This window comes from Haliotis cracherodii, unplaced genomic scaffold (assembly GCF_022045235.1).
Source record: "Haliotis cracherodii isolate W230 unplaced genomic scaffold, xgHalCrac1.p SCAF_1, whole genome shotgun sequence".
NCBI classification, from domain to species: Eukaryota; Metazoa; Mollusca; class Gastropoda; order Lepetellida; family Haliotidae; genus Haliotis; species Haliotis cracherodii.
Window position 1 is genome coordinate 71,575,065 of NW_027266264.1, and position 12,801 is coordinate 71,587,865.

The 12,801-nt window shown below is 41.2% G+C and overlaps 1 protein-coding gene across 3 annotated transcripts in view; it reads right to left on the bottom strand.

The window, feature by feature from the left end:
- Nucleotides 1-6,192, bottom strand: part of LOC139468329 (transducin-like enhancer protein 1) — an 80,737-nt gene extending 74,545 nt beyond the window's left edge. For all 3 annotated transcript variants that reach the window (XM_071250431.1, XM_071250354.1, XM_071250270.1), the window contains exon 1: nucleotides 5,736-6,192. In XM_071250431.1, coding sequence (XP_071106532.1) covers nucleotides 5,736-5,756 — 21 coding nt within the window. In that variant the 5' untranslated portion in view covers nucleotides 5,757-6,192. The remainder of the gene's footprint in view (nucleotides 1-5,735) is intronic.
- Nucleotides 6,193-12,801: the final 6,609 nt, after the last annotated feature.

The following is a 12,801-nucleotide window of genomic DNA, read 5'->3' on the forward strand; positions in this document are numbered from 1 at the left end:
GCGCTGATAAACACCCATGTTGCTGTTATGACGGATTCAGCTGCCTTCTGATGAAGGAGAAATGAGAAAGATGTCTTTTATTGATTCGCTGTTGCGTATTTTTCAGAAGATGAGCTCTAGGAGTGTCTTAAATAAAAGTCGATGCGTTGCATGCTGCAAACACAAACCGTTGTCCATCACATATATATGTATTGGTATATGATATATTGGTATTTCTCCGTCCACGAAATTGACTGGATCGGAAGCGGAGGTAAAGCCGATAAGTGACTGACTATATATATTGGGAGACAAAATTAAATCAGTGGGAAAATTGTTGCGAGTGGAGTGCATGGGTGGATGAGAGAAAAGGGGTTTGATCAATATGAAATAGACTAAATGTCTGTTGTTTTACGCCGCAATATTCCAGCCATATGGCGGTGGTCTGTAAATAAACGAATGTGGACCAGAAAATCCAGTGGTTGACATCATGAGCATCGATCTACGCAGTTGAGATACGACGACATGCATCAACCAAGTCAGCGAGCCTGGCCACCCGATCCCGTTAGTCGCCTCTTACGACAAGCACAGTCGCCTCTTTTAGAGGAAGGGTGGTAGACAGTGGGTGAATGGTTGAATAGATAGATTGAAAACTAGATGGATGGATAGAAAAGGGTGTTAATAAATAGACCAGAAGATAGACAGATAAATGGATTGATGGACGGTCGGGCGGATGGACAACGGACAGAGGCAGACAGACATAAATGAATTCATAAATAAAAAAACAAAAACAAGTGGATTACTGCCACTTCAAACAAAAACCCCGACACTGTACAAGCGCAATCAACAATCAAGTGTCAACACGTCTGCATCAATCAACAGTCAACAACACGAGGTAAATATGTAAATAAAGAAACCGACATTATGCCGCGAGGCATTGACTGCTAACACAAACAGTTCCACGCACTCTCATTAAAGACATATGTTAATGCAATAGACATCGACCCGCTTTTGTTAGACACACACCGAGTGTAATCGATTTCACCCACGAGATATAGTATAGACATGTTGTGTGCAAACATTCAACACTAACGCATAAGAAATCTCTAGCATGTCACAAGATCCCAACTTGAACTCCAGATCGATAATCGATCATTGTGAGAAAGAATCAATCAATGTACATCTTTCTCTTTATGCATGCTTAACGGTAGTAGCTGACGAGAGTGAAGGCAAGATGGCACGACTGGCTGGTCTGATTGAACAACTCGTCTAGACGGGCTGCTTGAGCTGATGGGTGTCGGGGGGTGTTGTTGCGTCAACACGGATTGACGTGGGGGGAGGGACGGGGGTTGCGTCAACATGGCTGTATGAGGGTTCGAGTCGATAACGCTTGTTGTTAAGTGTAATTGAGGATGTTACGTGTCTGTCGGACAACAAATGAGGCATTAATAAAACGCATGGAGACACTCCAAATTTGAAATTAACATTTTATTGATAAACACTTATAATTGTACAATACAGAGAAGGAATAATTAAAATCATTGGGAATGTTATAATAGGGCAAAAATTCTGGGAAGACACTAATGTACTGTACGACAGGGAACGTTTTATCACTCCAGTGATCTCAAAATGATCTTAAACAATGATATTTTTAAAAATTTTATTTTATTTTTATAGACGTTTTTCTCTGCATAATAAAGGTACAAACACACCAAGAAAAAGTGCACGATGGATTAAAACGAAAGAATTCAAATTCATGTGTTTGGCAAGTGAAATGTCGGTGCTTTACACGTGTAAAGCAAGTTTGTGTAAGCACTTCAGAGAATGACCACACGCAGTAGACAGTGACTCGTCCGACTTAAACCTTAATCCCTTGTGCGTTCAATGACACTGGCGAATGGGTGCAAAACACGAATATAACACTTTTCTCGCTGACATCTCCTCTCGTCATCGATTACCTCATCAGAGCAATATCGGAAACCAATCGGAGGCGGTAATGGCTGATGTTGTAGATAACACCGCCCGAGACAGACGGACAGGGATCAATCACGTGATGTCATCACAAGCGTGCACCTACACTGAAGAAACATGACGCTTGGCACATACATGGCGTGTAGTTATTACATGTGTGGCGTGTATGACAGGCAACGGTCGTGTGTTCTTTCCAGCCATGCCAACAGTCACCTTCAGAACAACCACTGTGTTGTGTGTGTGTGTGTGTGTGTATGTGTGTGTGTGTTATCATACAACACCAGGTAGGTGTGTTGTAGATGGCAATCAATGACACGTGTGTTGTATATTGCAACCACTGACACGTTTGTTGTATATGGCAATCAATGACACGTGTGTTGTATACGGCAACCATGGACACGTGTGTTGTATACGGCAACCACAGACACGTGTGTCGTATATTGCAACCATAGACACGCGTGTTGTATGCGGTAACCATTGACACGTGTGTTATATATGGCAACCACGGACACGTGTGATGTATACGGCAACTGTAGACACGTGTGTCGTAGATGGCAACCATTGACACGTGTGTTTTATACGGCAACCATAGACACGTGTGTTGTATATTGCAACCATAGACATGTGTGTTGTATATGGAAACCCCCGACACGTGTGTTGTATATCGCAACACTACGCATGTTTGTACTCGTGAGGATTCCAGGTAAGAATATTGGTTCCCAGCAACCTATGTTGGTCACATAAACAACGCAAAGAGACATGAATGTTTATGTCATAAAAACAACTCAAGAGATCATGAAAATATGTCACATTGCCTAGAATCACGAATGAATACGTCACATATACAACACTAGAATCATGAATGTATCACATGAACACTAGAATATCATTAATGTATGTCACATTAACACTAGAATGAGGAATGTATGTCACATAAACACTAGAATGAGGAATGTATGTCACATAAACACTAGAATGAGGAATGTATGTCACATAAACACTAGAATCATGAATTATGTCACATAAACACTAGAATCATAATGTATATGTCACATAAACACTAGAATCATGGTTGGTCGGATGGTTTGTTGTTTAACGCCGCACTCAGCAATATTCCAGCTATATGACGGCGACTACAATCATGAATATGTCACATAAACAACACTAGAATCATGAATGTCACATACACACTAGAATCATGAATTTATGTCACATAAACACTAGAATCATGAATTTATGCCACATAAACACTAGAATCATTATTGTATATGTCACATAAACAACACTAGAATCATGAATGTATGTCACATAAACATTAGAATCATTATTGTATATGTCACATAAACAACACTAGAATCATGAATGTATGTCACAGAAACAACACTAGTCACGTTTGTTTGCGTCATATAATAACACTGAAGCCACGCTTGCAGGCCTCCACAAGAACACCACTATACATTGACATATGTCATTAACAAGACATCCCCACGCTACAGCCGTCATCACCTCATCTCCGTGTACACAACGCGACATATTGTTACATACACTGGAGAACCCTCAGCCCTGAAAGACGAACCTACACACAGGCGCTTACTATATTACACGCAGTGTTTACCACATCCGAGTCAGGATACTCGAAGAACCCGACCATATAAAAGAAGGAATCAAACACGAAAGAAAGGCGACTCTGGCGTATGTTACAACTGAAACCTACGTATCGAGATTACACAAATGATTTACTTAAATTACCAACATAACGTCTAAAGAGAAAACGTCAAAGATATTCATGGCCACAAGAGTCATATTTACGACATTTGTGTATATTTCTTGATGGCGATGAGGATGATTATGAAAGTGATGATGATTATGAAAGCGATGATGCATCACTGATTGGTACTCTGACGCTGGTCATCGCCAAGCAATATCATTCCCTTCATACAGTCAATATGACCTATATAGTTATTCGTGGATGGTGTTCACCCTTTTACTGTTAACCTTACAATGAACGAGCCCGTGTATGCAAGTACCGTTAGCACCTTCCTGAATGAACTCATCTGAGCAACATCATTGAATGAAAGGTCAATAACGCCCGCATGGATACTTCCCCATGTGCTACACATCACTGCCAGTCAACCAGATACTCATATTCCAACCAACAAGCACACGTGCGTGTGTGTATGTGTTAGGACGTCGTGACGAGTATAACAGTTTCTCTCTGTGCGGATGGTGTGATATAGTGTTGTTGTCATGGGCAACAATTCGCTGTTGACCTTTCAAACTGTGACACCCCACCTGAGACATGTGCCTTCCTCTTCATAAATCAATGTCCATCAGACTTCACAAACCGTCTGCTTGACCTTATTGAGCACCCCTCCTCGGATACGGTCCACGCCGTGTACACACGTCCAGTAAAGGCCATTTCAGTTATTCGCGAAGAGGTTACCATGTTTGATGTTTGTTTGTTTGTTGTTTAAGGCCGCACTCAGCAATATTTCAGCCATATGAAGGCAGTCTATACATAATCGAGTCTGGACCAGACAATCCAGTGATTGACATCATGAGCATCGATCCACGCACTTGGGATATGATGATATGCATCAAACCAAGTCAGCGAATCTGACCACCCGATCCCGTTAGTCGCCTCTTACGACAAGCATTGTGACCTTTTAGGGCAAGCATGGGTTGCTGAAGACCTATTCCAACCCGGATGTTCACGGGTCTGTTTGATGTAATTACTGAGTTACATACTCAACATCATAGACGTGTGTTCGTAACAGAAGAAAGCCATGTTTGACCGTCCAGTACACTGGTCAGTTATTCGTGAAGTGACCATATTAAATGTAATTATTGAGTTGCATACTTAACATTATAAACATGTGTTCGTCATAGGAGAACGTCACGCTTGACCGTCCAGTACATTGGTCAGTTATTTGTGAACAAGTGACCATGTTTAATGTAATTATTGAGTACATGCTCAAAATCACGAAACAGACAAACGATTTACATGACCGTGCTCCAAGCAACAGCGATTTAATCGTTGAAACATTTTATTTTAATTAAACCCATCTGCACGAGGAACGCTAACTACCTTTGCACTAACACTACATCAATCAACAGCAGCAAGTCATCAACAACACCGTCGTTCTCTATCAAGGTTAATACTGCTATTCAATAACGATCAATAAGTTGCTTGCCAGTTGCATATTTTCATGAATGTAACCTGCCTCGCATGAACGTATATCATTCGCTGACACCACTTGAGAACTACTCTTTGGCCGAATAAACGCGAAAAACACCAGCTATTAGTAATTGTATTGTTTTAAACAGGCAATCGAACAAGGCAATCATATTGATCTCTATTGATGACTGATACCGTTGCAGAACAATGATATCAGATATGAATGTTTTCAATCCTATTTTGGTATGCAGCAACGCGTTATTTATTAATAATTGCGATAGGTCAAAAACGTATCAGGAACTCCACCCATGTCACAGCACTAGTATTTGGTCCACTTGACTCATATTTGATTCCACTACTTCCGCTACAAGCCTACGGCCACCCCACATCCTGCTATCGGAGAGAAGCAATTACCCCACCCCTGTCCCCATACAGCGCAGTCTGCAGCAAAAAGTTCAACGAGGCTCCCGCATTTCATAATGTAAACACATCGGTTGTATCACATGATATATGTGCTGGAGTGTTTGGTTATAACAATAACACTCTCGGTTCAAAGAGTCAGCGTGCGGATACAAGCAACGGTGAGTGTTAAGTACTAGAAACCACTTACTGGGTGCCTATTTGGGTACATCTTGGAGGTAAATCCTGCCCGCGATGAGAGGGCGCCTGACCGCTGTGAATATCCCTCGATCTGGACCGGGTAATTTCCGTATCAAAAAGCCACTATCCAAGTCTGCCTTGCTTGAACCGCCAAGTGGCGTTTTTCAGACCTCTCTCGAGACGACAAGCTATATTCCACTTGCGTAAACAGCGAGCAAAACCAGGCCAAAGGTCATGATATCATCACCCGCATTGCAACATTATCGGTCACTCTCAGCTGCTTATACACATCGCCGAATCGGGTAGTCTGGCCACCCTGTACAATTCAACGGTGGTACATCCAAAGCTCTCCTCGTCGTCTCAGTGCCAGAATGCTTGTTTACGGTGCACAATACCTCTGCAATATCGAGCACTGCGATAGAAAATGCCGTGTGAACAGGCTGTTAAGATACCACACACATGAAGGTAATCCGCCACAGCGCATTAGCCCCAAGTTACAATGCCAGTCAGCAAATAGAACTCTCCATATAAGGGGACGAATGATTGGCCCTATCAACAAACACTGCCATCTTCCTCCACGACCCACGTGAGCTCATTACATATGCGTGTAGTTCCCACACATTCAGCCAGTGGTGTGATAAGGGCGGGGCTTGTTGTGGAAGTTGTGAATAATCAAACATAATGTGTGAATATATTACTGTCACTCAAAGTAACGTGACTGGTTCGGTTCTCGCTTGAATCGATATGCTTTAGGGGATATTTTTGCAAGTATTAGACAACTTGTCATAATTTGATTCCGTTTGCAACGGTGAACTTGTTTAGATTTTTACTTTGACAATGCTTTAAGAAAGGTGTTTACCTTCCAGGTCTCGTTTAGGTTTTGGAAAAAAATACTTGAACGGTCTCGTTGTGTATTCAGTATCTTGAGCAATACGACCATACTCTTTCCAAAAACTACGTATTTGAAACAAGCAACGTACCCAATATTAATTCTGAATAGTTTCTAGAGCCCGTTTCTTTGAGCCAGTTTCTACTGTTTACATTCTGTTCCTCGACGCTCGCTGTTGTAAAACAACAATCTGATTGGCTGGTTCTGTGTCTACTCCACGTGATTTTGAGATGTACTTGACAGCTAGAGACCCCGCCCTCTCACCGAAAACCGGGTTATACGAAAAGTGTGCTCGGATCAGCAGTGGAAATCGGATTAAATTTGTGATAACTCAAAATCGGTTTGAAAGCAGGCCCTTTCCAGTGACACACACCCTCCGCCGTGACCTAGAAGAACTGGCTATCTTAAAGACACATTGACGAATATGCCAAATATAACCGGCTCCTCGGTTGAACTTGCGACCTGATCTCCTCTTGGGATGGAATTGGAGATTCGAGACAACGTTTTGAAAAAAACAAAAACAGTAATTGTATTTGCAATTGCACACTGGAACACTAATAGCGAACTAGTTTGCACGTAATTAAGTCCATGACTTAATAATGATTATATTTACTTGTTTTTATACAAACATGCGTAATATGATAATAATAAAGGATTGATATTTCTCAACAATCATTTGCATTTAAATATCTTGTTAAACGTATTATTGCTAAGGTAATAATTGGTAAGACGCGTTGCAGTGGCCTCTTTCGAAATATACTTCTAAATACTTTTAAGTTTGAACCAACTTGTATTGTATGTTTTTAAAAAAAGGCTATTTCGTTTAAGGTGAAATACTTTTTTTCATGGGGCTGGTGATTTGCAAAACACTGTACGGCGGCAGGGGAACGGATCTTGATTGGCTCTAAGGGATTCCGCTACAGTCAGGTTCCTTTGTGATTATAGATCTGAAAACCTCGATTCCATTTTCACATTTTTTAGTATCCTCCGCGGTCATAATGCTGAATTGTCGCTAATATTGGCGTTGAAAAACTCACCCACCCACTCACTTACCCCACCCTCCCACTCACTCACTCCACCCACCCATTCACTCACTCATGCATTGTCATGTAGGATAACTGACAGAACCAATATAATAGCTGTATTTGGTTATGCGAGGTTCATAAAGGTATCCAATTATTATGCCCCGGACACACGAGGATGGTAAAGGAAAGAATAACGTAACCTTTCCACACACAGATTTTTTTTATATCAATCTCACAAACTCTGTCTTTATCATTCTAATTCGTGTTATTGACAATATTCATTTACATCAAATATCATGATTTATATTGCAGATGCCTCTTCAAGTGGAATGTAAAGCTTATCCTAAATGAACAAACAGAAGCCCGAAGTTCACAATACTTCATTTATTATACCACTTTGTACAACACCATATATAGATTTCCGACCGACGTCACAGTCTGTTCTGAATACTTGTTCATTTAGAAAACACGAATTCAGATTGTTACCTCATATATCACTCGAGACCCGTCAATGATTCTTTGTTCGTTCTTTGTTGCATCATTCCTACTTTTATATCAGCTCAATACCTTATCAGCGAAGGGCGTCTGTTACAACAAGTCTTGTGAATAAAACTGTCTTTTCCAAATGGATAACCATCAATTTCTGACATGATCGCAAAGAAGTATAAAAACCAGGTCGATTCCCATCAGCCTCCGAACAATGATTTTGCGTCCTGTCTGCTTTTTGAAGGCACAATACAATATCGAGGTATTTCTATGATCCGAAATCGACAGCTCAGACACGCGTATTTGATTTCAGAATTCTTGTTTACCATCGACCAAGTCTCAATAGTCAGTCGGCGAAACAGCACGCGCCACCACGAGCTTCTAATTGCAACATTTACATTGGATATCGATTTCAAACACACATAATATAACATATCGCTTCGGCGACCTGTTCGTCGCTGTTTGCTCAATTTTCAAAACAGCTTTCCAAATATTAGCTTTTCCGCGAAATGCATATAGCCTGTCATTTCAGATTTGTCTTGGTCCAATAAGCCGACCAAAGGGAACTCGTAAGATAATTTAAATCGTGGCTTTTTGTTCTCAACTAGCTGACCCGGTGCATATAGAGAGTCGCGTTGAGCACCCATATAGTGTGGATAGTTGTGATTCTATATTTGTATGTAGGCAGCAGTTGGCTGGGAAATTGATTAAATCTTTATGTCTATGTGACATCACATCTCGACGCTTTAGCTGAATTAATCACAGCGTTTGCTAGCTGTAATTGTGTCCCTTCACCGGAATTGATCAAGCTAATGGTCAAATCTGGCTAGCTCTTAATTAATCTTGCTGGTCAATAATAACTGACCATACACGAACAGCGTTCACTCTTTGAGGGACAGATATAGGTCATTAATAGTCCCATCAAATCTCACGATGACAGACTTGTTAGTTTTGCTCATGAAACTCCAGTAATTCATTTGCAGAAAAAATAAAACCATGGAATCAGTCTGCGAGCAGTATGTGCATATAAATGGAAATGAAAACATTTTTACGGGATAAACATCAATTCTTACAGTCAGCTGTAATGGACCGTCGAGACATAAAATAACACCACTTTACGTTCATAAAGGATGTGAAGTTTCATGTCTACCGCCTGGTGAACGTACCATCTCCGAGAATCTGTACATCTGAATTAAAGTTGGGTGAAATTTAAAAAGACAACACACGTGTAGAAATTTAGCATAAATTGAAAGTTCCACTACATTGATTTAAACTTGATATGTTTGCCGCATTCCCTGGGGCATTTAAACACGAAGCAATCTCTTTAATGGGTCTAGCAAATCTCCCCCTTCCCGCATAGTTACCATACATCACTGTCTGGCGGGGATCGGTGTAAATTCTTGTGAACGTTTCAAAAAATCGTTTTACGTTTTCCCTCACAGTGCCACGTGTGACATATTATGTTTTTTCATCATTGCATCTACAATATATTCGATGGTATCATTTGAAGTTTTTTAAACAACTTCAAAAATAAAGTTCATGTCTTCTTTATTGTTCTCTTATACGAGAAGCAATCTGCTTTAAACTTTTAATTCTACTCCATAATAAACTGAGCGATGGGAAGGGCTAAAAAATAAACCGAAAGTGTAGTGAACGGCTACATAATTAACCGAACGTGTAGTGAACGGCTACATAATTCACCGAAAATGTAGTGAACGGCTACATAATGAACTGAACATGAAGGGAACGGCTTCATAATAAACCGAACGTGATGGGTACGTTCAAAGAATGAACTAGACGTGATGGAAACGTCTAAATAATGAACCGAACATGATGGAAACGTCTAAATAATAAACAGAGCGTGACGGAAACGTCTAAATAATGAACCGAACATGAAGGGAACGGCTTCATAATAAACCAAACGTGATGGGTACGTTCACAAAATGAACCGGACGCAATGGAAACGTCTAAATAATGAACCGAACGTGATGGAAACGTCTAAATGATAAACAGAGCGTGACGGAAACGTCTAAATAATGAACCGAACATGAAGGGAACGGCTTCATAATAAACCAAACGTGATGGGTACGTTCACAAAATGAACCGGACGCAATTGGAACGTCTAAATAATGAACCGAACATGATGGAAACGTCTAAATAATAAACAGAGCGTGACGGAAACGTCTAAATAGTGAACCGAACATGAAGGGAACGGCTTCATAATAAACCAAACGTGATGGGTACGTTCACAAAATGAACCGGACGCAATGGAAACGTCTAAATAATGAACCGAACGTGATGGAAACGTCTAAATAATAAACAGAGCGTGATGGAAACGTCTAAATAATGAACCGAACATGAAGGGAACGGCTTCACAATAAACCGAACGTGATGGGTACGTTCACAAAATGAACCGGACGCAATGGAAACGTCTAAATAATGAACCGAACGTGATGGAAACGTCTAAATAATAAACAGAGCGTGATGGAAACGTCTAAATAATGAACCGAACATGAAGGGAACGGCTTCACAATAAACCGAACGTGATGGGTACGTTCACAAAATGAACCGGACGCAATGGAAACGTCTAAATAATGAACCGAACGTGATGGGAACGTCTGAATGATAAACCGAACGTGATGGGAACGTCTAAATGATAAACCGAACGTGATGGGAACGTCTAAATGATAAACCGAACGTGATGGGAACGTCTAAATGATAAACCGAACGTTAAGGGAGCGGCTAGGGAAAGAAAGATCTAGATAGCATGTGTTTTATACAAAAGTTCCATCAGATACATGGCGCTCAATCAGTGAAGCTTTTAAAGGCTAATGTCAGGAGTTTAAAATCTATTCCAGCTTTAAGAGGCAACCAATGCAGCGACATCAGTGAAGGAGTTATGGGTGTCCATTTTGAAGTTCTCGTAACCATATGTGCAGCTGTATTTTGTATGCTCTGAAGCCTCTTGAGCAGTTTATCTGTGATATTACCCATCAGACTATTACAATAGTCAAGCCTTGACAGGACTAAACATCTGGCCATGAGACGTGCAGCATCGTTTATGTTTGTTTGTTTGTTAGTTGTTTAACGCCGCACTCAGCAATATTCCAGCTATATGACGGCGGTCTGTAAATAATTGAGTCTGGACCAGACAATCCAGTGATTGCCATCATGAGCATCGATCCACGAAATTGGGATACGATGACATGTATCAACCAAGTCAGCGAGCCTGACCACCCGATCCCGTTAGTCGCCTTTTACGACAAGCATAATCGCCTTTTACGGCAGGTTTGGGTTGCTGAAGACCTATTCTACCCCGGAATCGCATCGTTTGTGAGCAGATGTCGAATTCTTCTGTGTTCCGGAGATGAAAGAAACACGTCTTGGAGATGTGACTTACATGCTGTTCCATTGTAAGGCCGCAGTCCAGATGAACCACAAGATCTTCCACTGAATCAGAGGAGGCAATGTTGGAGTCCCCAACCAGAATGTCGTTAACTCCCACCTGTTTAAGCTCTGAATATGTTCCAACCAGCATTGACTCCGTCTTGTTGTTTAATTTCAGCCTATTTTCAGCCATCAACGACTTGGTGGCTCTCGTGCAATCTTCGATCTTTGGAAGCTCCGTGGCAGCTTCAGATGGCTTGAAATTCATTACCAGTTGTGTGTCATTGGCATAGCAGTGGTAACTCGTGAGACACTTGGAGATGATTTGACTCATACCTTTCATGTATAAAAGTGAAAAGAATTGGCCCGAGAACTGATCCTTGGGGAACAGCACACTTGAGGACTATTCTTTCTGATATTGTTTGATTGATAGTGACTGATTGACTGCGTCCATTCAAGTATGAAGAGAACCATTTGAGAGCAGTTCCTTCTAGTCCTATGTGATGGTGTAAACACTCCATAAGTTTAGTGTGGTCTATAGTTTTTGTTTGTTTGTTTGTTTGTTGTTTTACGCCGCACTCAGCAATATTCCAGCTATATGACGGCGGCCTGTAAATACTCGAGTATGGACCAGACAATCCAGTGATTGACATCATGAGCATCGATCCACGCAATTGGGATCGGTGACATGTATCAACCAAGTCAGCGAGCCTGACCAACCGATCCCGTTAGTCGCCTCTTACGACAAGCATAGTCGCCTTTTAGGGCAAGCATGGGTTGCTGAAGACCTGTTCTACCCCGGATCTTCACGGGCCTGGTCTACAGTGTCAAATGCAGCAGACAGTACCAGTAGGACAAGGAAGCCTATGTTCCAGTCCGCTGATGTCAGGAGTTCATGGAGTACTCTCAGTAGTGCAGTCTCTGCGCTGTGACCAGAGTTGTATGCAGATTAGAATTTAACCATCTTGTTGTTTGCATCCATGGGTTCATAGAGACGAATTTTCGCTGCCTGTTCAAGCACATTAGAGATGGAGGGTAATTTTCATACGGGTCGTAATTTTCCATAAGATTTGGATTAAGTCTATGTTTTGTATAAGAGGTTTCACATTAGCCTTCTCGAACCATCGTGGAACTTCCCTAGATGAAAGACTTAGATTGATAATCTTTGTTATGACAGGAAGTAGAGTACCAAGGTGATCGATGCCTATCTTTGTTGGGATAGGATCAAGTCGACACGATGTTAATTTGGACTCCATTACCAGTTTCCGTAACTCTGACTCTGAAAATGG